At 45.9% G+C, this 25,041-nt stretch overlaps 1 protein-coding gene across 1 annotated transcript; it reads left to right on the top strand.

Moving 5' to 3' along the window:
• Positions 1-13,146: 13,146 nt before the first annotated feature.
• PSMD6 (proteasome 26S subunit, non-ATPase 6) lies at positions 13,147-21,528 on the top strand. Its single transcript, XM_055710293.1, has 8 exons — positions 13,147-13,380; positions 14,138-14,343; positions 14,896-15,041; positions 16,102-16,321; positions 16,430-16,538; positions 17,715-17,883; positions 19,198-19,275; positions 19,427-21,528. The coding sequence occupies exons 1-8, from the start codon at positions 13,236-13,238 to the stop codon at positions 19,521-19,523; spliced, it is 1,170 nt and encodes a 389-aa protein (XP_055566268.1). The 5' UTR covers positions 13,147-13,235; the 3' UTR covers positions 19,524-21,528.
• The last annotated feature ends 3,513 nt before the right edge of the window (positions 21,529-25,041 follow it).

Genomic DNA, 25,041 nt, shown 5'->3' with positions numbered 1-25,041 from the left:
ATAAACACCACAGCTCAAGAAGAAGCGAGCTGTGACTGCTCCCAAAATCCACATCCCCAGGGCACTGCGGCAAGTCCAACCACACACGGAAAGATGCAGTTTGGGGAGCCCCAGTGCCGGACGCGATCCCCAGGCCGATCTCGCCAGCCTGTCCACTTTCCCCTTCTCCTTCTTGCCCACCATCACTCACCCCATCCCTGTTTTTAGGGGTCCAACTCCCAGCCCCACCCCTGGCTAATGCTTTGAGAAAAAACTGCAGTGCCTGGTGGGGTGGTGAACATAGGGGTTGGTCTTCCACTGCCTCTGACTTCTTCTATCACCCCTTGGACTTCTCCATAGCCCATCCCACCACCCAGGCTTGGATGTGAAGGGGTGCAGATAGTCACTGTGCAATTGTGGCGACGGGCCACTGCACATGGAGGTGCCCAACTGGGAACCTCGGCACAGCTGGCTGCCGTGCTACTGGGTACAGCCCCAGGCACATGGCATTTTGGAAATGCAGCTCTTACTGAGGTTTGTCCTGAGGTGTTGGGGTTGGATACACAGTGGAGCATGAGGACAGGAGAGCACCACACACTAGTGACCCTTGGGAACACGAGGTTAACCTCTTGCTGCAGCCTCCAGGCCCTGGTGAGACGCGTTGGATAAGGAGCATCGTTCCAAACGGCGCTCTGGCTGGGCTGGACCTGACAGTGAACAACGCACATTGCAAGGATCAGACCAGCAAGTGCTCCCATGGACATCACCTCCAGCAGACAGTGGAACAAGTCGAGGCTCTAATTGGTCAGTATAATTAAAAATAACATTTCCAGGAAAAAAAAAAAAGAAAAACTTCCAGAGGGAGAAATGGTTTTTGAGCCAACTGGAAAAAACTGCACAGAGCAGCTCAATCTCACATATCACTGAGATCTCCCTCCCCACCCAAGAAGGGGCACACACCACTGGCAAGCACCCAAAGGTTTTCCCAGAACTGGGATGATTTGCTCCCACAGCACAGAGCGATTCACCCAGCACGGCTGCAAAACTCTGTTTCATCCGCCTAGGGATGAGACAAGTAAGAGCGACTACAAGGGTGAATAAACACTTCAGGAGCTTTGAAGCTGCTCTTGGGAGCCAGCAGTAGCATTCACTGTCCCATGACCACCTGAAACAGGGCATCTCCGTCTCCCTTGCATGCTACGAGCCGAGTCAGTCCATAGGGAGGTGGTGGCATCTGGGCGGGCGGGTTGGTAATTTGGGATGATTCAGTACTGGATCACACACGGCTCATCTGCTACAGCAGATCACATTCTCCGTGTGGATTATCTGCAAGGCTCTCTTTCCCCTAGTTCTTCAGTCCCATTTATCTTACAAGCAATTAAGACTGTTTAAGATGACAATCACTTTAGACTTTGAAGCTTTTTTCTCTGATCTGATATGTTTATTCCTTAAAATATAACTTCAAATATTGTGGCATTCTGGATGTTTTCTGTTTCAGTAACAGGCTGGTAATTGTAATTAGTTTTATCATCATGGAAATTCAAAAATCTGCTCTGAATGTGTTCCTTTGAATTTAGTTAAAAGGCACTTTTTGAGCGAGCTGACAATCATTTTGACTGCAGTTTGTGAGAAAGACTCAAATTTTAAACTTACGGGAAAGGCTCATTTTATTGCAGGGTTGAGAATCCACTGTCTCGGAGCTCACTGGCATCGTGAGGTGCTAGCGAGAGCCAGAGCAAATATTTCTCTGGGCTTCCACTTTCATGCAGTATGTTTTAGATTACACTTAAGTGGATTCAGGAGAGGAAACTGGGGGTGGCGGGCGGGAAGGATGCGAGTAGGTAAGAATGAAAGGAGACAGCGTATGGAAAAATGGAAGGAAACTGTCAACTGAAGAAAAAAATGATGCACAGAAAGAGAGAGGAGGTACTGGCAGCAACGACAGATCATACTCAAAGCTTCGTTATACGTACCAGACTGAATAGATAAGGAAAATAAGGAAATATGTAAGGATAAGGTATCAAAGGATTGCTGCTTGGCACTTCAGGAATGGCTGAGTCACCAGAGGTGGGATGGAGAAAGTGGGAAAAGGGGAATGAGCAAGAGAAAAACAGCAAGAAGCTGCTAAAATGTTAAAAGATGTTTAAATAGTCACTATATCGTTCAAAATATTCAAAACACTTTTTTTCATGTTTGGATAACCCTGCAGCAAGAGAGTGGCAGTCAGGGAATGTGCCCAGGGGGCAGATGTGGCTGGGCAGGGGCTGTGCCTGGAGGGGAGCTGGGGCTGGGGGGCGGCGGGGGCAGGAGCCAGCCTGGGCTCAGGCTCTGGGCAAACCCGCACCCACACACAGCACAGACCTGCTCTTCCCACCCTCCTCTCTTATTCCAGCGGGTACCAAACCTGGCTCCACTGCGCTGTCGGGAATTTGCGTTGTGCAGTGGGTTGCCTTGCACCAGGCGAAGCTTGTCCTTCTGGGGTGATGTGTCCTCTTCCATCAGCCAGAATGCGCCTCTCCTCTGGAGGATGAGATGGCTCTGCCCTCCAAATCATTCCAATGGCAATAAGCAGAATGCAATATATATTACGATTGCCTGCAGCACCCACATAGTGCTAGTGGGACATACAAGAGCAAGGAAAATAAAAAATTGATTGAGCATGAGCTTCTGCAGTCAGATTCTCCAACGGGCAAGAGCAAGGACAGCTTTGCAAAACAGCAATCAAGGGCAAGGCTGCCTCTGGCTCTGGGGATAATTGTCATGGAAACTACAAGTAGCACAAAACACAAGTAGGTAGGAAAAAGGTAGCTGAAAATCACTGCTCCAGGAAGGTTTCTTTGCAAAGGTTCTAGACATAAAAGTCAATTAAGTAAACAGTTCAGTAATTTTAGTTGTTCTTGCAAAATGGATATTAAAGGGCAAAATGGGGCAAACCAGAAAATTATGGCTCGGTGAAAACTCCAGGAGAAAAAAGCTCTGAGAGGAAAACAAATGCAAGTAAGACTCCTGCATTCTTTATCATATACATACCTACATATGTATAGATAGATAAACTCTTGCATGTGTGTGTGATTACGTATATGCATGCATATATAGTTATATATATAACTATATAGGGTATAGTGTGTATACATATATATATACACCATATATATACACTACTGAAAAAAAGGCGGCAGCACAAACCAAATATTTCCTATATCAGACTGAAGATGGGTTTCTCAGAGGTTAATTTGACCAAAGTCCAAGGCCCTGAGCAGGAAACCAAGTTGTTTGATGAGTTGGACCAGCATCTAAATGGCATCTGACCAAGGATGGCTGTGACCAGAAAATACACAGTGAGGGACAGATCCAGCCACCCAACAGCAGAATGGATGGGTGCCAAAGAACTGAAATAATCATAAAATGCATGAAACAGGGAGCTCAGCTTGTCTGCAGAGAGCCCCGATGGGTGGAAAGCTGGGGTACAGCCTCCAGCCGACTGGGAGGTATTCCACAATTACCAGCAAGCATTTGATGGCCACAGACCAGGACACTTTTGTCTCTGCTCAAGAGAGCAGCAAACCGCATTTCACAAAGTGCCTTTTCTTTGCTGTGAGGAACACCTCCCCGTGCCAGACAGGTGGTGGCACATCCAGGGCGATTCTTCCAGCCAAAGTTGTCAGTGGGCTGATGTATGTGAGCTGCGAGTGCAAGGGAAGGAGTAGGGGTGCCAGCCCAGGAAGCAGAGCAGCAGGTACAGCCTCCGTGGGACAGCGCTGGGAACAGTGGGGCAGGATCCAGCACGAACAGGGAGGAAAGCAGATGAGATGTGGAGGTACTGCCACACAGGTCACACTAGGAAAGCATTAAAGGGCAATTTATGCACTTGGAGAGGAAAGAATTGAGATGTAACAGGGAAAAATACTAGCTGGAAGACGCAAGCAGCAGAATATATGTTGTATCACTCACCAGAACGTACTGCTCTCTGGGGCCAGGATAATCCCACTCCATTTTTTATGCCATGTTGGAATAAGCAGTGAATAAACAGGAATAACCCTGCAACAGAAAATGTGTCTATGCACTAGTAACTGCCAAGCAGAATGTCTCAGCAGGCAAGACAGAAAGAGGTTGGTTCAAGGGCGAGTACCTGAGAGGTGTTCCACCATCCCACCAGGTTCGTGTGAGTTGCAGGGGGGACTTCAGAAGTTGGTCATATCCCCACCATGTAAAATATAACGATCAGAAATTCAAACTACGTCCCAAAAAGAGGCAACGATGGGAGAACCAACGCATTTACCAGAGGAGGTGATTGCTACTACCAAGTGCAAGGAACAGGAAAAAAAAAGAAAGGTCTAGAGAGCAAGAGATGAGGAGGGGAAGGTCAGGGGAGAGGTGAAAAGAAAATGGAAATTGAAAGAAAAATAACCCCACCTAAGAGGCAATTCTAATCAGCTGCAAAAGGCGAGTTAAATGCGGCCCCAGCTGCAGAGCAGCGAGATGGGCAGGTAACTGCCATTGCAGCAAAGGTGGGATGCTGCAGCCAGCTGGGATTTACAGGGCACTAACCAAGTATTTATGAAATACCATCGAGGCACAGGTTTCTTTACTTCTAAGCAGTTACAACATAGAAGGACGCCAAAAGGAACTAATTACACAGGGGTTTTTTACTCGATAATGTCAAACTGCAGCTGAAGAAGATTAAATACGCAACCAAAAGTTAGCTACATTGCCATAATACCACTAATAACACTAGCATTTATAGAGGGCTAAATCACGCTTTCCTTGCCTAAGGCTCTTCTCTCTGACCTTTGAAGGTTGGATCTTGAGACATGATGTAAATCATCTGGAGAGTTTTCTTCACCTCTACCGGATGAAGGATATTCCTGTTCTGGGAAAGCAGGCATAGTCTTCCAAATAAGAGAAAGATAATGGAGTTACCTGGGCATCTGAGTTCTCTACTTCCTAAAGTCTCTCAGACACTTCTGTGCAATGGCAAAGCAGTTTCCATTGGCCAAGGAGCACCCTCCAGCACTGCACACAGGGATGGACTCTCAGTTCCAGATGGTTTGAATTTTCTGCACACTTACTAAAACTGACATAAACCCCCTTAAAGTAATAACCCAGCTATTTGCACCCAAACTGAAGTTTCTCAGGCTAGTGCAACACTTAGGGCGGTTGGTGCCAGGGTAGTACAGCACAGCGCTGTGAGCTTGTGCCCTCAAATTCCACTTGCTCTGGGACTCGTAGTGCACTCAGAAGGGAACAAGAGCACCTTCTTCAGTTAAATTGATGTTCAAGTCAATGGGCATTTGGTAGATGCTCTCCAGCTACACAAACATGCCGCAGCTAAATTCCCATACATTTTACAGAAGAACTTTGCCCTGTGAACTTAGCAGGATGTTCAGATTGTGTCTGCTCCACCACTGGGTTTTTTTTAGAAGACAATACAATATTAAACCACCACTTTGCTTGATTAATAAATGTGTGCCTGGTTTGCTACAGGTCTCAACAGAAGTTATACAACACTTCTCAGCAAAGTGCTTTTCTTTGCGTGATGTGAAAATGACCTGTTGTTATAAAGAGTAAAAAAACCCCAACAAACAAAAAACCTGAGGTTTTGTGTTTGAAAAAAAGCTGTGGAAAATACATCAATATTTGCAATTACAGCAGCAGCTGCTGCTCTGCGAGCAGTCATAGATGAATGCTTTCCCACAGATCCCATACCCCTTCTCCCCACTTTGCCTCCATCCCCACCATGGCGATACTCCCAGCTCTTCCTTCCTATATGCCTCACACCTATCTATTTCCCATCCCTCCACGTACCCAGTGATGGCCCCACAACAGTCCTCTCTGCTGGCCGCGTTCCCTAAACACCAGCTATACAGAAGGAATTGCTAGCACGGGGCACTGAAATCCAGGCGCCGCAGGGCAGGATGGTGTGGGATAGCAGAACAGCTGAACCTTTCCAGTTTGGATCTGCCCCACCTGACCAGCACATAACTTCACACAATTGGACGTTATTGAGAGCTCACGACATCTATCAGATTTGGTTCAAGTTGACCAAGGGGCTCAAATGCATTAAAGTACAGAAACACAGACTGATGGGCAGACAGTATAATCGCACGAGACTATTGCCTTAGAAAAAGAGGCTTAAAAAAAATCATCAAAGGACAAAAGTCACTAAGGCACCGCAGGGAAGGCTGACAAGGCTGGGCTAAGGAGGAGGAAAATGGAGTCACTCCCCAGAGGACTGAAAGATTTCAAATCCTTGCTCTCCATTTCAAATTATCTCAGTAAACTGATAACTATCACATCAACCAGCCAACAACCTGAGGATTTAAATAAGCTTTTTGCTATCAGCACATGTAAACCTCAATGAATTCCAAACAGATGGTTTATTTAAAGATCATATTACGCGTACTATAATCAATAGCCAGATTACAGCAGGGCTGTTGCAAGGAAAAAGATATAATTTTAGACATGTAAAACCCCTCCAGTTTGGACAGAGACTGGGCAAGAGTAATCAGCACTTCTTAAAGTCTTAGAAACATAGTGAAAGAGCTGAACTGTGTGTAATTACCAGTGAGAGGCATTGTAGCAAAGCAGATAAAGTTAATTATACAGTATAGGAGCATTTTCAGTTGATGGGGTAGTAATCATAGTCAACAGAGAAGTGCCCAACAGAAGGAACCGCATACAATAAAAGCAATCATGTGGTGAAAGTGTACAGCACAAATTACCTAAAAAACAAAGGCAGATACAGACACACAGCTGGAGCTGACAAATCTTAATAAAGATCTGTGGATTTCTACAGGCAATAGGATAACCTAAAAAGCAGCAGACCTTACCTTGTGGATGGTATCCCCCAAAAGTGTTGCATCAGTCTGGAGGAGGTGTCAGTATTTGTGTTCCATGTGGGGAATCAAGGGCCAGATCCAGCACCAGCCTGTGACAATATTCATGCTGCTTGTCACAGGAAACACCAGTTATGTCCTGGGTGCTGCTGCTGCGTATGAAACAAACACATCAGCTGGCTGGTCTAGAGTACCAATTTTCTGAAAGTAAATCTATACTAAAGTGAAAAGATGCAGTAAATAGACCTGGCTTTGAAATTCAGGCTCACAGGCTACCATTTCGTACAGACCATTCGATGTCCGCATCTACCAGTCTGCATTAAAAACAAGCGGGCTGGAATACAGGACCTAAAATAAAGGTTCAAGCATAAATCATTTGTGTGTGCTTATATTTACGCATCTCCACAAACGTCATTTCAGTGTCTCTTGGTTCGATGATGGGACAGACACGGTGCAGGATTTTGTTTCCCCATGCCAGCAGCACTCTCTCCCACTCCTCATTAACAGCCGTTTCACCCAAGCACTGCATCTTTGCTTGTATTTTTGTGGCACCAAATATGGTGGGTTTTCACCTGTTCAAAAAGAGTTTTCCCAAAAAAAAGCTTTTTTCCTGAAGCAGGGCCATTAAATAAAACCAGCCTCAGGCAGCTGTGTGCCATCACCCCCCCTGCACCCAGGGCTGCTGCACGTACAGGGCGAAGGAAGAGGCTCCCTGCCATCCCTTCTCTACCTGCCAGTTTGATTACTCATAGCCATTAGATATTAATAGCTTTTCAGATCTCTAATTAATGATGCGGTTTCATCCTATCTTCCCAGGGTAATAAACTCCCCTTAACATGGCTGTTTGTTGGAACATCCTGATTAACAGGCTTTAATGCTGTAAAAGGCTTAATTTGGGGACTACGTGAAATGTTGTTCTTCAAAGCATCCTGATGCGCTAGTGGGGAAGATTTTATTGATTTGAAAATATGCAGATAAATAAATAAAAGGCACTAATTGCTGTGAAACAGATACCTGGCGGATCAGATGCAATTAGCAATATGGAGAGGATGACAAAACAACATCAGGGAGGTCAAGAAATCGCACTCCAAGGGCATTTTCGAACTACCCTTGCACTTGTGCCAGGGCTTGTCTCATGCCAACCAGCTGGCAGAGGGCTTGACCCCGTGCCTTTCACCCCTTGCTGATACAGACCGTAATTTCTGAGATCCAGACTTCCAGAGACAAGGGCCATATCGATGCCAACAATTACCTATGACAGATAACTTCTAGGGGTTGGTTTGTAAGAAATCAATACCTGACACCTGTAGGTTTGCCTAGTGCAGCTGTGAGCATTGCTGTCAACGCTGCTTCCAGCGCTGAAGGGTGAAGAGTGAAGGCAGACAGAGCTCAAGTGCCATCTTTTCCAAAGTTAAGCTAAAACAGCCCTGCAAATGAAACAAAAGCAGCGCCCTTGAAGATGTCTCGAGGATCACAGCAAGGTAAGAGAGTGTAATTTGTATCACTGAGGTGAGCCTGCAGCTGGCGGCGTGAAGGCTGTGCACAAATTGCTCTTCATTACAGCACAGACATGCCACCCAGCTCCTTCATGCCTTTTGCAATGGAAATTTTATTCCCATCGCGAAAGGCATGAAGGGAGCTGGTTGGCATGTCCGTTCAGCAACACTTGGGTCCAGTCCCAGGCCCTGATCTGCTGGCAGAGGATGCTCACGCTGCCAGGGTGGTCCCTGTCTCTGAAGCCCAGGAGAGCCAGGTAGTGCCAGAGGACCTCCTTGGAGAGGAAAGCTGAGCACTTGTGTGACCTGCTGTTGACGAGTGCCACGTGCCCTGAGGTGATGCGACTTTTCCCTTTGCGGGCTGGGAGAGAGAAGCCTCCGCTCCCGGTGGGGCTGGACTAGCAGAAGGAGTGGTGACAGCCAAGGCCACCGGTTCCATTGGTGACACTTGCAAGCAAAATGCCCAGATCCTGACTCTGATGTAACGGGTGGCTCCCTGCAAGCGGCAAGTCAGCATCTGGCCGGGTCCAGGGACCTGGACACCAGGCGGCGGCTGGGGAGGGGGACATGCCAGGTTTCGGGTGGTCTGTCCCAGCTGTGCCCCTGCAGAAGGCTGGTGGTCCCTAAAGCTTTTGGTTAGCATTTAGGCACAGCAGGTCTTCACTTTGCACGCTGGAGGTGGCGGGGAGGAGGAAGCCCAGCAAGCCAAACACCCAGAAGGCAGAGACGCTGCGCAGCTACTGCTCTGAAACACTGTCACCTTGTGGCAGCGCAGCCAGAGCTGGACACGCTGCAGCCGGCGTGCCTCGCTGGGCATCGGGCTGGCCGGGGCACGGTGGCAAGGGGTGGCCAGGACACCACAAGGAGCAAGCTCACACAGGGGCACGGAGAGCCACCTTGCTCTGGCTAGCATTTAGTAACGGCTATTACTGTGGAAGGAGGCGATCTGGAAACCTGTATTTGCACTTCCCGCTCTGCCTGCAGGAGGGTGGCGTTACCCAGGGAGCCCACGATCACCTGTGACTGTCTGGGGTACCCACCGTGGCAGGCACCCCTTGCAAGGAGCAACCACACCTCTCCGTGCACAAGGGCACGCGGGGTCTGCACCATCCTCCGCTGCGCCCTGGGAGAGGGAGCCCTCTGCCACAGGGAGCAAAAGGACACACGTCTGTCCCTCCCAGACACCAGAGAGCCACGACAGCCCTTGATGGCTCCCTGCGAGAGCGGCACAGCCATCCGCTGCACGACAGGCAGCTCTGGCCTCTGAACAGCAAATACCACTATATTTTGTTATTTTTAAACTTGACTGCACAGCGAAAGGAGCTGACAAACCTAACCTCCTCCAAAATCACCATCAGGCAGAGGAGGCCTCCTTGGGTGCCCTTAATGCCACCAGAGTCACTCCTGGGGTTGGTGGGAGCAGGAGGGCAGACAGGATTAGTGCCTTGTGGGTGCAGAGCCATAGGGAGGTGCTGAGGAGCTCCTGCCAGCTGCAAAGGGGGCTGGCTCCTATTTTCAGCTGGATAACCAGGTTGTATTACGCTATTTAACAACCTGCAGCATATCCATACTGCCACTTGTCAAGCAAGAGCATCGTTAGAGTTACTAGGAGCCACCACAGGGTTCCTCACAGCCCTGCCACATCTTGCAGAGAAGGACACAATCATCTGAGGTCCATTTTGTGGTGGGGGGAAAAAAAAGGTATTTATTAATTTGGATCCTTTTGAAGGCTGTAAGGCCACGTGAGAATTATGGTCACCGCAAGCCCTTATTTTTTTCTTATAAATATTTCTTATTTATTTTTTCTTATAAATATTTCTTATAAATATATAAATCTTACAAATACTCTTTCTGAATTTCCCTTCATGTTTAGCAGTGAATGTCACGTGTGTGCAGCCGGCTCCCTTGCTCCCAGTTATTGCTTAAACGCTCATAAATATGAAAATTTGGGCAAATATTTACAGATAATAAATGCTGTGGGTTTTTAATTAACTAGTGTTTCATATGGTTACAAAACAAAACACAACATTTTAGCAGTAACTAGACCCAGGAAAATGAAAACTCGTCTCCCTTACTCTTCTCACACCCAGCACCTTATTTTGGGGCCAATTAAAAAGTGGCAAATCCAGAAACAGGAGAATGAAAAACTTTTTCTCCCACAGTACATAATGAAACTGTGGGTTTTACTGCCACAATGAACTGTGGATGCCAAGAACACAGCAGCGCTGACAGGGTGTGGGTATCTCTACGGACAGTAAGAATGGCCAGAGCTGTAACAGTTACTGATGACATGAATTCTGGAAGAGAGGCAGACCTCCAGCTGTGGTTGCAAACCAATCTTTATTAGGGATTAGGAAGAGAGCGAAGGTGACAGCCAGGTTATCTGCTTACAAGGGAGCTGCACATACTTTCCACCTTCCACCCAGCGCTGGAGAGACCGGCTGTAATAACTGGACATTGGAGCAGGTTCAATTTTTTTTTCTTCTTCAGTTTTTGTGAGCTAATCCCAGTGCGGCTGCCCGCATCAGTAACACTCGTCGGGTGTGCAGTGCCTGAGCATATGAAACATCAGCCTTACTTAGTAGAAAAAAAAACAACCGTCCTTTTCTTCCTAAACAAGGCATGCTAAGAATAAACAGCATACCGCAGCCCCAGAGCACACAGCACAAGAAATGTAGCTGGGAACAAGATTCAAACGAAAAATATGCAAGAGGTCTAAAAGTGTCTGTCATAAACCCCCCTAATTAATAGGTCTCTGAGCAAATGCAAAGGCCAACAGGCAAATAACATAAACAGTGCCACAAAAGATCTACGTGCAGTTCTCTGCAAAGCATCAAAGCAATTCCTTATTGCGCAAGCAATACAAAAGTGATTGCAACTCAAAAAAGCCACGCCAGGAACAGAAGACACACACAAAAAAAGACTGTTTCTGAAGAAACAAAGGAGCTGCCCAACTTAATTCTCCTTTATTTTATTCTAAAACACCAGAACGAAAAACTAATGACTTCAATGAAGGAAAAAAAAAATACCAGAATCAACATAAATATTAGCACTTATCAAAAATGCAGCAGATAACAGTTCCTTCTAGCAAACTTCTAAATAATTCACACGGAATATAAAGAAGCCAATCTTAGGAATACACTATGCCAAAACAGTCAAGGGAACAGTATCTCCCATGACCTAGATGGAAAACCCAACCCCAAAATAGGGGCACTGGGAAAAAGCGTTGTGTTTAAAATCCTATTCCAGCAAAGAGGTTTCATTTAAAACCAAAAAGCATTTGGAGGAGCTCAGCTGGGTGGGCATGTGTGGGCCAGGCTTGGCTGGGTGGGATCCGGCATCCCACAGGGCAGCCCCTGGCACCCCAAAATGCCTTTTGTGGGAGCCAAGCACCCATCCCCACTGCTCCTGTGCTGCCCAGGCAGGGGAACAACCCAGCAGCCACCACTGCCATGACAGCAGCTGCCCATGTGTCCCTCCAAAAGCACCAGCTACATTTTTTTTTTATCCTATTGCAAATGACAAATGTGCAAGGGAAAACAAGGGCTGCTACTCATCGTGCTTTACAGGATAAAAAAGGGCTTTGATTTTGCCTAGCCCACAGGCCTGAACCGTAACGAGTCCACGCGCAGGAATTGACAAAGACGCAGATGACGCTGCGCCCTGCCCCATCTGTAAACCTGGCACAGCCTGCGGGCAGGGGCAGCAGGGCAGCACCAGGGCAGGTGGGGTGGGTGACACTTGGGGACCGCCCAGCCGCACTGCCGCCCACCTCGGCTTGCCAAGGCAGAGGGCACCTGCCAAAAATGTGCTCCGGGCCCTGGTGCTAGCTGTGTGTTGCACGAGGTCAGAAAAGACAAAATGAAAGGTATTTAGTAAAGATATGGAGACAGGTTATGAAAAGCTACAAGTACACGGGAGCAGGGGCCAGAAGCAAGGTGTGACGCTCCCCCCACAGCCTGGATGACAGAGAACCAAACCACGGCATTTTAAAGCCCCTTTGATTTGCCTTCTGCTTTTCTGAGCCACAGGCATGCTTTGGGGTAACATATTCCAGCTTTTTTCTGCGACTACGAAGGCTACAAACGTGCTTTTTTCCTTTTTCCCCGCAGCAAAAGCCACGACCCCTTGGCAGGCACTCCCCCCGCCTCAGCCTCGAAGCACTGACACCGAGAGGAGCTGGGCACAGGCAGCCAGAGCCCAGGGCAGGTGGGTGGCACCGGGCTGCTGGTGCATGGTCCCCTGCCTGCCCCAAGGGAGAACGGCCCCTATAGCCAGTGCCTGCACCTGCACAGACCCTATAGCCTGTGCCTGCACCTGCACGGCCCCTATAGCTTGTGCCTGCACCTGCACGGCCCCTATAGCCTGCGCCTGCAGCCCCTATAGCCTGTGCCTGTACCTGCACGGCCCCTATAGCCTGCGCCTGCACCTGCACGGCCCCTATAGCCGGTGCCTGCATTTGCATGGCCCCTATAGCCGGTGCCTGCGGTCCCTATAGCCTGCGCCTGCAACTGCACGGCCCCTATAGCCTGCACCTTCGGCCCCTATGACTTGCATCTGCACAGCCACTATAGTCTAAGCCTTCAGCCCCTATAGCCTGCGCCTACGGCCCCTATGACCTGCATCTGCACAGCCCCTATAGCCCAAGCCTTCTGCCCCTGCGGCCCGTGCCTGCATAGCCCCTATAGCCTAACCCTGCAGCTGCACGGCCCCTTTAGTCCAGGTCTGCACGGCCCCCACGGCCTGCGCCAGCGGCCGCCCCGCGGCCCGCCCCCGCCTGCGCCCCGGCCCGCCCGCCCGCCGGCGCGGCAGGGGGCGCTGCGAGGCGGAAGCAGCCGCCGTTTCCGCCCGTCGCGGCTGAGTCACCGGCCGCGCCGCCGCCTGCCCGGAGCCGAGCTGCCCCGTCCCGTGCCGTCCCGCCGCCATGCCGCTGGAGAACCTGGAGGAAGAGGGGCTGCCCAAGAACCCCGACCTCCGCATCGCCCAGCTCCGCTTCCTCCTCAGCCTGCGGCCCCGAGCGCCCGACCCTGCCGTGCGCGACGAGCTGATGGCGGCCGTTCGGCTCCACAGTGAGTGCGGCCTGGTGTGAGGGGGGCTCTCTGCGGGCTGCGGGGCGGCCGCTGCCTCCCCTCATCGAGGTGGGGCGGCTCTGCCCGCCTGCCTGCCTGTCCGGCCGTCCGAGGCGTACGTCTGCAGGCCAGGAACAGGCCTGACTGACCCTGGTGATTTACCCCGGGGGCGGCCTGGAGCCTGTGTGAGGGGGAAGCGCGTGTGTGAGGGGGAAGCGTGTGTGTGGGGGGGGGGGGGGGGGGGGGAGCGCGTGTGTGTGGGGGGGGGGGGGGGGGGGAGCGCGTGTGTGTGTGTGTGTACACAAGTGTCCCAGCTGGAGGGCATCACCCTGTGGCATGGACAGCCCCAGAGCAATGGGTAAGGGGCTGGGGGTTAGGTGGGGTCACGAGGGCTTTGGCCGTACTGGTGTGGTGCTTGGACCACTCTTAACTGTTGTGCGTACTGGTGTGGTGCTTGGACCACTCTTAACTGTTGTGCTGGTGTTATAAAATGCATGAGTTGAACACTGGGGTCCACTGTGCTCGGAGTCGGATGGATAGTAAGGAAAACACGGATGGGAGAGGTATAAAGACAGCGGTGACAGAAAAGAGTCAGCAAAAAGAAGCGCACCAGGCAAGACCTGCTGGAACACTGGTTCCATCACGTCTGGATTTCATGGGTACCTGATCGTAGAAGGGACGCAGCTGGCACTGGCAGTCAGTCACGTTGCACTTGTTGCGGCAGCTAACAGCAGAAGCCATCCTGCTTTTCTTTCAGATATGGCCCCGTATTATGAAGCTCTCTGCAAGTCTCTGGAATGGCAGATAGATGTGGATCTGTTGAACAAAATGAAGAAAGCTAATGAGGAAGAATTGAAACGTCTTGACAACGAGTTGGAAGACGCAGAAAAGATCTTGGGGGAGAGTGAAATCCGAGATGCAATGATGGCCAAAGCTGAGTACCTGTGCAGGATTGGGGACAAGGTTGGTTCATGGCAGAGGCTTTACAGAGTGATATTATAAACACTGCGTCATAATCCTGTTTGCTAGGCAGGTTCCAGTGAGCACTGTGTGACTTACAGTGCATTTTCTCTATGGCACAACTCAGAAATAGGTGGGAGATAGGAGAGGTTGTTACTGAAATTTAAATTATCTAGAAAAAACCCAAACAATTAGCCCTTGGGGAAAAAAAAACTTCCTTTTTTCTTGAAAAGGAAAAAAGTGATTTTCCATTTGTAGATGATATTTTTCATTTTCCCTGTGTCTTTATACTTTTCTAAGCTATTTACATAGTGCATCTTAATTTCAAGATTTTCATAGTCCTTAGATTTAAAAGATATATGAGGATCAGCTCTTTTAACTTGCTTTACACTTCGATTCTTTAAGATTATTCAGAATGCATAATGTTAAAAGTTCTGTGGGAAACTTAAAAGTCATGACTATCAGCGGAAGACAGTGTGTACACTTACAACGGACATTTTGTAAATATTCTAGGTGCTTTTAACATTCTTACAGTAGAAAATACTGTCTTGTTAGGAGGGGGCTCTGACTGCGTTCCGCAAGACTTACGACAAAACTGTGGCACTGGGACATCGTCTGGATATCGTGTTCTATCTTTTAAGGATTGGCTTGTTTTATATGGATAATGACCTTATCACACGGAACATTGAAAAGGCAAAAAGGTACTGCTTGGGTTCTTGGAGTGCACTAAAGCACTTCTGAGACAAACTGTAACAAAAGAAATGGAAGATAAATACCTTGCTGCTAAGAAATGACTGATTGTGAGACAGGGTCACAGAGCAGTGGGTGGGTGTTACATTTTACTAGAGGGCTTCCTATTCCTGGATTATTTTTTTTTACAAGGGGGAAGAGAAAAGAAAGGTTAATGTTTTGTGTCAGCTGTTTTCTAGCAGCTGGCTTGATTTGAACTTGTAGCCCACTCCCACTTTCTGTTCTGTAGCTGTTAGAAGACAAGTAGCTTTGTGTGGTTAGATTGTACGATTGCCAGATGAATCTAGCTGCTGCAGAGCCACCCGGCTGGTGCCATAAAGTGCCAGCTTCTCCTCTGGAAGCAAGAGCCCAGTGTCAGCACAGTATGCTTTGGTGCTGCTGTCCTTCCCACATTTCCACTGCTATCTTCAGTGTCTCTGTGCTCCCAACATTTTGAACTTCAGCTCCTGTAGCAAGTTGCAGTTCCCAGTCTCTTTGCTGATGCCATGAGACACCCAAGGCAAAGAAGGTCTTCCCAGTTACCATGTTCCTTGGGCAGGGATTTTTTTGTGTTGCCTTCTCAGCAGATTTTATCTCAGCCTGGGCTCCTGCTTATAGCCACATCAGTTTTGTGCTAATGTGATTCTTGAAAAGTGGCAACTTTTAAATTTTTCCTGTGCTGCTAGTTGGACAGCTTTGATTTTGGCAGGAAAGGCAGTGAAAATATGTCACCACAGCCAAGGTTGATAGTAATATTTACCTGCACATCTGAAAAGACTGTTGTCGCAACTTAAGAGGCCGTAAACTTTTCCTTTCAGTTGAAGGTTGCACTGTGCAAAAGCATCTGGCCTCTTCTGTCCCAAGGAAGCCACTTTCCTACCACTAACTGGTGTGCAACGCCTGGACTTTTTCAACAAGCTGTAACCTAAAACAAGTTATTTTCTCTCTAATGACATGGTATCAGTTGATTTGTTGTATTTGTTTCGTATAACTTAATACACAATTAAATATTTCTTTTTGTTGTATCTTAAGTCTAATAGAAGAAGGAGGAGACTGGGACAGGAGAAACCGTCTCAAAGTGTACCAGGGCCTTTACTGTGTAGCTATTCGAGATTTCAAACAAGCAGCAGAGCTCTTCCTTGATACAGTTTCAACGTTTACATCCTATGAACTTATGGATTACAAAACATTTGTAACATACACTGTCTACGTCAGCATGATTGCATTGGACAGGCCTGACCTTAGAGAAAAGGTAAGGAAAGCAGATGAAAACACTGGTTCAAACAGACACAGCCTTTCTTTAACCTGTGTATCTTCAGGCTGAAAGTAACGGCGTTTGAACATGTTTGTTTGCTTTCAGGTTATTAAAGGAGCAGAGATTCTGGAAGCGTTGCACAGTTTGCCAGCTGTACGACAGTATCTCTTTTCTCTTTACGAATGCCGTTACGCAGCCTTTTTCCAGTCACTAGGTAAGGCTGTGTTTTGTCCTACAGCACTGTTTCAGGTGCTTCAGTTATTTGTTTTAGATTTTACATACTTTTATGGAGTAGCGACAGTCTAGAAGTAAAGCTACTTTATGCAGGAAAAAAAAGAGAAGAGATTTTTTTTTAACAGTGACCTAAAATTTGCTGCTGTTTGATTTTTCAAACAAAGAAAAATTTCACATACAGTGAGCTTTATGAAAGGTCACATCTGGTTAGGTGGAAAAGCATTTTGAAAATGGCTATGGAACACAGTCTTACCTGAGGAGCCAGGTCAAATGGAGAAGCTTTGGAAGGTTTGAAAGAAGTTATAGGACTTGTAGTCTTCTAAAGGCCTTGAAATCTCAACCCTTAAAAAAAATAACATAGAAAGTTTTTGTTGTTGTTACAATTGGCTTTCTGCTCTGGTTTCTATGTAAAAAGGGGACACTGGAGCAAAGGTGTTCAGAAAACTGCCATTTTTGCCCGTTCTCAGACTGCTTGTTTTTCTTCTGTAAGATTTAGAATATAAGAAAATAAGGTATTTAGAAAAAGCAAAAGAAGAACTCTTCATTTTGTGGAAGACTAGGCCTGATGAGATTAAGAACTAAGGGCAACATTTTTCTGTTGCTGGCCTTTATCTGAGAACTAAAGCCTTCGCTGAGAACTGAAACCATCAGGAGGAAAAGTCACTTCAGTGCCTTGAAATCCTTGCAACTAATCTAAGAGCTAGTACCAGAAAGTTAATCTTATTTCCTTATGCAGCTTTGGGTAACAACGTTTCTTCCAGTAGTTGCATACTAGGTACTGCCCCTTTCCCAGCTCCACCCTGCTCCTGCCTGACAGCGGATCCCACCACTCACCCTTCAGGTGGTGGCCCCTTGCAGTGGAGGGGAGAGTAGCTCACACCCTGAAAGAAGGGTTCTGTAATGACAAACAGGGTCTCAGCTCTGCCACAGTATTTGTTTGCATGTTATTACTGCTTCTGTTTCTAGAACTGATACAGATCTTATAAATGTACTTCTCTTTAGTGTAGAACACCTTTCATATCCTTCACGTATGCAAGGATACAATATAGTTAGAATTCACACTGATTACTTATTAACTGGTGTTATCTGGTTTTATTTACATAAATGATATTTTACATTTCTCAGAGATTACTGACTCATTCTTTTTTTTTCCCAGCTGTTGTAGAGCAAGAGATGAAAAAAGATTGGCTGTTTGCACCTCACTATCGATACTATGTACGGGAAATGAGAATTCATGCGTATAGCCAGCTCCTAGAGTCTTACCGGTCATTGACGTTAGGATACATGGCAGAAGCATTTGGAGTCAGTGTAGAATTCATAGATCAGTAAGTTATTTGGCTTTTTAAGTTCAGAAATATCTCACTTTACACCTCTAAATTATTTGTAATGATCCCATTATGAATAAAAATCTTTGGTCTACTTTGATTCTGAGCATGCCAAGTTATGTTTTTGTGGAAGAGCTTGGCTAAATTTAAGTGAACATTATGTTTCAGTAAAGAAAATAATTTGATTGCAGTCTGTCATGACAACTTTTCCAGTATTTCTTTTACTCTAAATGCTGTATGAAAAACTAGCCTTTTGTTATTAACTTTGTTCTTTATACTGTGTATATAGATCTATTGACCTCAGTGTACTATGAAATTTAAGATTTTAGAGGATAACTTAGTTCACAACTATGGAAAAACTTAACTGCTAAGCTTTGGGGATCTGCACATTTTATGTACCCTACAAGTCTCCTTACCTAGTTTTCCTTGCTTTCTAGTATGTGGACAGGATGTGATGTTTTTCACTTAAATCAAACATACCCTGAAGTCTCAATTTGCAAACCTTTTCTAGTGTAAAAACAACAGATTTAGATTACGGTGAAAATGAACATGAAATGAGAAATTGACTTTTTTTCTATGTGCATGAAACGCTTTCAAATGCCTTCACAAAAGTCATTCTTCTTTCATAGAGAAGTTTCAGATTTTCTAACACAGGAAAACATTACAGAAATATGAATGCTGCTTGAAATATTCAGAATTTAATTAACAGGTGTTTCAAGAGAAACCAAATACCATTCAATTCAAAGGTAAATGTTTTAGACTTGTGGTAGTTCTTAAGCATCCTAGGAACTTATTACTAGTTCTAACTTGTCTTCCTGTTGATGACAGGAATATTTTCTTCTACTGTCAGTAATGTGCTGTAGACCACCAGTTGATTAAGGAAAATAATAATTAAAACTTCAAGCGTATTAGAGCTACTATAGAGTAGGGAACTATTAAAAGAGACTTTTCTAAGGAGTTGACTGCCATGAAGATATTTACCTCAGGATAAATTCCAAAACAGGTGCGCTACACAACTGCTGCCTTTGAATTTGAAGAGTAGTTGATGCCAAGTGATAAATTTCACTAACTCAGGTGTGACACATTGGCCCGAGTAGAAAGTACGAAGACATTGTGTGTTCAGATCACTGGAGTGATTAATGTCTAAGCTTTAAGATGAGGATGCATAAGATACATCGTGAAAATATATAGGCTATTGCTTCAGAAATATAGTGTGGTGACACTTGTTCTGTAACAGCAGGTTCAGCGCTGCTCAGTCTACCTGTCCTTGGTGAAACATGATTTAACCAGCTATTTTTTTTTTTCTTTACTTAGGGAGCTTTCGAGATTTATTGCAGCTGGGCGATTACACTGCAAAATAGACAAAGTTAATGAGATTGTAGAAACTAACAGGTATGCTTACAATTCTTAGAAATCATTTTTGACAGTCCAATTGAATTCTGTATTTTTTGATGATACTTATTACAGAAGTGTATATGGTTTGGTGTAAAACACATTCTCACTTCTAAACCCTTTTTTTTTTTCCCTCCTCCCCAATTCCTAGGCCTGATAGCAAGAATTGGCAGTACCAAGAAACCATCAAGAAAGGAGATCTGCTGCTAAACAGAGTTCAGAAACTTTCCAGAGTAATTAATATGTAATTTTTTTAATAGAAGGAATGCAAAATTTAGATGTTTAAAACATTTTAGAAGTAACCTATAAATATATTGTATAACTTGGTATACAGCAGGTAAAAAAATTACTTGCGAGAGAGGTAGTGTTTTTACTTTCCACTTCTTCATGTAAACAACATTCTGTTTTGGTGTATGGATCCCAGTTCATTTATTAAATGTATGATACAGTTGGTGTTCTCTTGTAATATACTTTGTTCCTTTACTTGGCTGTGTATACAACGTTCAATATTGAACAGCAAAGCAGGGTCAAGATCTGTGGACAAAGAGAACTATCGGTGATTCTGTGCTTGCTTTTTTAAGACTTTTGAATTTGAATCAAAGGTGAAAAAAATCAGTTGCTTAACAGTAAAGTAGCCAGAAATCTCAGCTGACATTGTTGCACAGTCCAGACAGGACAACCTCTTGGCTGACAAGAGGATTACAGCTTAAGGGAGAAGGAATAGGGATACAAATGACTGTGGTGAAGCAGTAGTATAACCACAGAAACCGTAAGGACTGTAACTTCGGGAACAGTTTTAATGGAAGTAGCTTCTCCCTTGAAATAACGTTTTTGCTAGCTGTTGAAAGTCAGCACATTAGTTAGCATTACATTTGTAATTAACTTCTCTGTTAGATTTGCAGATGTCAAAATGATGGTAGGAACAGTAGAAGATACTATTGCAGTTTGACACAACTGATCAAATATTGTAGGGGGTTACAATTTCTTTCTTCACAGCTGCTGAGGAATAAATGTTTCAAGTAGGCTGCTGCCACACTGGTGACACATGGTTTCAGGCTGTAGCAGAGCCTGTGGCCCCAGCAGTTCACCGTCGGGTTTTGCTTGGTTTGAGGGTTTTGTTTTTCCTCTTCCCAAAGAAAGTCTGTGACTTAAGTTCTGTTGCCTGTTTGATGCCACTGCACTTAGCAACCAAATCCATTTACTGTCTGTATTCATTGTGACTTTAATGCCTGAAGTGACACCAGCAGGTAGAGACACCCACAGAATGATCCTGGCATTTGGAAGCTACTGTGCAGCAGATAGGACAGCGTGGAATTTGACATGCCTGTTCTTACTGCAAGATCACAGAGGATCTCCCGTCTGAATCGCTGCCACCTGCCCAAGGTTAGACTCCTCAGCCACAGTGTTGAGGGTCTGTTAATACTCTCTGTTGAACTGTTCTGAAATCCAAACTAATGAGCTAATGATTTTTGGTTTTCTTTTACTGCTTACTAAAAGCTGTTTTGGGTTGGGGTTGGGGTTTGTTTTGTGTTCCCCCCACCAACAGCTATTTAGCTGGGGTTTAAAGATTTAAATGTCGGATGTTTTTTCTTTTAGAAGAAAATTCTGATCTTCGCTTTCTTTAGAATAGTGAGTGTAATAAGAGAACCCTAGAGTTTGTTCACCCATGTGGTCAGGTAATGAATCTGTATTTTGTGTGTTCATGCACATGTCACTACTTGCAAAGTTTTAATTTATTTAGGTCAATATTCAGACTTTCAGAGCTGCAGTAATCTCTCTCTGTTTCTCTAGATCTGTTCCATGTCAGATAAAGTAGAGCTAGCCAGGAAGACTTTTGTTCTGGCTGCCTTTTGGTAATGTCTTTTGCACCTTCCATACGTGCAAATGTCAAGCATATCAGAAGACCACATATACATACTACAGGCGGTATGGCCCATAGGCTTCACTGAACTGAGGGATTTCATGTCTGGTGCACAGATGAATTTTCCTTTCCAACATATTTGTTCTTAAACTGGTCTTAATTAACTGTATCAAAGCTTCATGAAATAAACCTTAGGATTTCCATTCAGCTTATGTATTACCATATATATTTTTAACTGGAAGTTGAAGGGAATAAATCAAGAAAACTAGAGGCTAACATAGGCATCATTCACTTGAGAGAAACCTTGCTGCTCTTCATGTGGAGGTAAACAGCAACAGGAAAAAATCCTGGAAATGTCAACTTTGTGAAGAAAATAAAAGTATTACTGAAGATTTTTAGTGTCCTGTAAGATATTTGCAGAGCTTTCAACTGGCTTAAATTTTATTCTAACCATTGCTATGATCCTGTGGGATCCAAGCATTTCAGAATCTGCTGTTCTCTGCTCAGCTGGGTGAAAAAACAATTTTCAGAACTGAAGCACGCATCCTACCAGAGCAACGACCCCCTTTAAGGATCCCAACCTGCCTTGCTCGTTTTCTGTTCTCGGCCTACATCCTGCAAAGGAGGAGCCAGGAAGAACCTGACGATTTAATTTTAAAATAACGTTTAAATTCTGACAAACCTTTTTGGGCCAAGAAGACGTGGCAGGAAAGAGTCACGACAATGTTACCTGGACAATATGAAGGCTTTGTGCAGCAGTTCGGCCTCTCAGCCATGCCAAATAGTGGTGGGATAAAATTCTGGACAGTTGTAGGGAAAGGCAGCACCTCCCGAAGTCCACAGCTGGATGCACAAAGCATAGCCAGAACAGCTACCTACAGCACTCATCTGAGGGGAAAATAAAAAAGCAAGAAATATGGTACATAGTGTTTTCCAAAGAGTAGGAATGCTGAGGGGTCCAGTGTGGTCAGGCCTTGAGCTGATCAAGGGTATAATTTTTCTCTATTCTATCATTTTTAGCTGCCTACTTCAATTTCTGTGTCAAATCAGAAGCAATAGGACTTCTGCTTCCTTTAAACCCTGAAGTAACGTCAAGTTTCCCTTCATCTCATGATTCCCATGTATTTAACTCTGATTGCGAGCGGCACTCCAGACACAGCCATTCACATCTCAGTCTTGACACCTTTCCACGGATTTATAGTCCCCATGCCAGAGTTGTACATTCTCTCCTGTAATTTAGGATTGTGCCGTTCTTTGAACTAATGCCATTCTCCAGTTGCGCTTTGCAAGGCTGGTTCCATCCTAGCCCCGAGGTAGCCAGAATCAGACAGATTTCAAGATGCAGCCACACCAGGGGACGCTTTCCACCTTGCCCTGCCATACAGTCACCGCTGCTGAGCTGTGGGAGGACAGGAGACGGGGCCTTGTAGGGTTCGTTCGTGACGCTCTGCTACCAAGTGGCTGAAACTGTTTGTGTGCAAACGTTCTTTGGCTCACCTGTCCCTGCTGAGCTCCCACAGCTCTATTATTTCTTCTCGCACCTGAACCTTGGGCTCCAGAGTTTAAGGTCTGGCCTTGCAGACAAGAGATGAGGCATTTGCTTTTGGAGATAGTCACCTGTTATGGAGGGGAAGGGAGCTCAGCTGCGAAGTGGACAAAGAAAACTTCCAGCACTGTCAGAAAGCACCTAAACTGAGCAGCAGCACGCTGTCCCTGCTGCTGCTGCTGAAGGCAGCTTCTGCGCCCATTTGGCTACAGCTGTCAACTCTAGACATTTCTCGTGGGCTGGACAAAGCTTTTTGACTGCATTTCTCAGGCCAGTTTTTGTCCTTTGCAATAAATTTTGAATCCAGGTTAGTTTAAACAACTTCAGAAAAGGTTTTTGAGATTCCCCTGATGTTTGGTGGACCAGAAAAAAAACCCCAAGCATATGCCACTTTTCCACGACAAAGATCCCATGCTGCTTGTTAGGAACAAATCCAGCAGCTAACGCAATTCTGAGCCAAAGCACTGAGAAAAGCATTCAGCCAAATTAAGAGTCCCATGGTGGATCCTACGAGCCACGTGTGTTTGATTACTTGTTGCGATAATAATGAACCAACAGGAATTTGCATTTAAATAAAGCCAATTGCAAGCCTTTGTATCGGTTGTTTTGGTAGTTGGTGTAACAGCAGCCACAGAGGCTTCAGCCTACAAGGGCGACGGCTGCTGGGGCCGCGCGCTGCCCTGCTGCCAGAGCGGCATGTGCGGCAGGTGCAGGAGCAGGAGTTGGTTTTCCTACCAAAGGCAGGTCGTAGCCTTTGAGCCCAACACGGCTCCACCAGGAGGCTGGCACTGTTGGGCGTGAAGGACACAGCGTCCTTTTTGAAAGCGAAGGGCATCAACTATACACACACGCGTGCAAATCCGTACACGCAGAGACCCACTGGCATTCGGATTTGTATCGCACGCGCTGCCAGGGTCAAAGCCCTGCATCACCCAGTGACTCCTCCCAAACACAAACTGGAGCGTTTTCTTATGAGACAAACAGCGACAGGAAAGAAACTGCTTCCTACCCACTTCAAGGAAGCCCGTGTTTACTGGGTTCCACTCCAGCACGTCACCAGAAGGCATTTTTCATGCGAACCCCTTTACTGCCCTGACGGACTGACACAGGGAGAGGTGACAATGCGCAGAGCAGCGCTGCGCCCTGGCACACGGGGTGCCGCTAGTGGTACCCAGCACAGCAACAGTGGGGAGAGGGGGACACTCCAGGCCTGCAGAGCTCCGAGACACCCACCGAGAGCTCAGGGTTCTATGGGATAAACACCCCTTTTTCCCTTTCTTCACCTTACCAGTTTCAGAGGATACCGAACCCTGTATTAAATGCATTTAATTCAAAAATTAATAAATAATAATCCTTCAGCTTCAAAGCAGACGCCAACAGCTCAGACCCCCGGACTTGCCTGAACGCGATGAGGAGCAGAGAGCTCTGCTGCACAAGCGCCCAGCTCCTGCATGCTCCGTGCTGCTGTCACTCGTATGGCTCAGCACGACCAACTTCAGTGCCAACGGCTTCTATACGATGGCACAGACATTAGAAATTGCTACTAGAAAACAAAGATATTTGCAGGAAGGCGAGACAGAAAATAAATAAAAATCTTCAGTCAACAGAAAGGGTAAATGTAGAATTATTAGGGAGTACTCACTATATAAAGATAAAGCAGAACCTGCTTGTTGCCTGAACCCTGTTTGTATGTCGTAGCATTCCAAACACTAAGGAAAATTTTGTTTGTACTTAGAGGAAAAGAAAAAAAAAAAACAATCAAAAAAGCACAAAGGCAACAAAGAAAATAAAGGAAGCATTGCCAGGGATGTAAACATAAAGTCCAATCCCACTGACAGGAGTTTTACCCGTTTTACAAACGGCTCCTCAGAGGTCATCCACCACACGTGAGTCCTGAGTCACATGCAGAGAAAAGCCTTGCAAGAATATTTTAACCTGTCGGATTCACACACGGGATCTTTAAACTGTGAAAACACGGAAGATCCCTTTTTTTGGAAGGAAAAAAAAAAAAAAAGTAATTGCCATTGAACATACTGCATTTGGGGTTGTAAAAGCTGCTTCTAGTTATTCTATTTAGAAAACAAGATAAAGCATGAACCTTAAGTAACAAAATGTCCTTTGCACAGGAAAAATACTGATACAGAGCTGATACAGGCACCTCTCAAAAACAGGTACCAAAATTGCTGCAGGTCGTAAAAATCCGACCCTACCAGGCTGACTATAGCTGCCCTCGCGATGCTGAGTACGGTGACAGAATTTGAGCACATCCAATTCTCTGAAATTAGTTCACATAGGCACCAATACAGATAATGTTTTCCTTTAATGGTGAATGATTTTATAATGAAGCAGAAACATATAA

Source organism: Falco cherrug, chromosome 4 (genome assembly GCF_023634085.1).
Source record: "Falco cherrug isolate bFalChe1 chromosome 4, bFalChe1.pri, whole genome shotgun sequence".
Classification (NCBI taxonomy): domain Eukaryota; kingdom Metazoa; phylum Chordata; class Aves; order Falconiformes; family Falconidae; genus Falco; species Falco cherrug.
The sequence above is the reverse complement of the archived record's forward strand: the minus strand, read 5'-3'. Positions and strand labels throughout refer to the sequence as shown.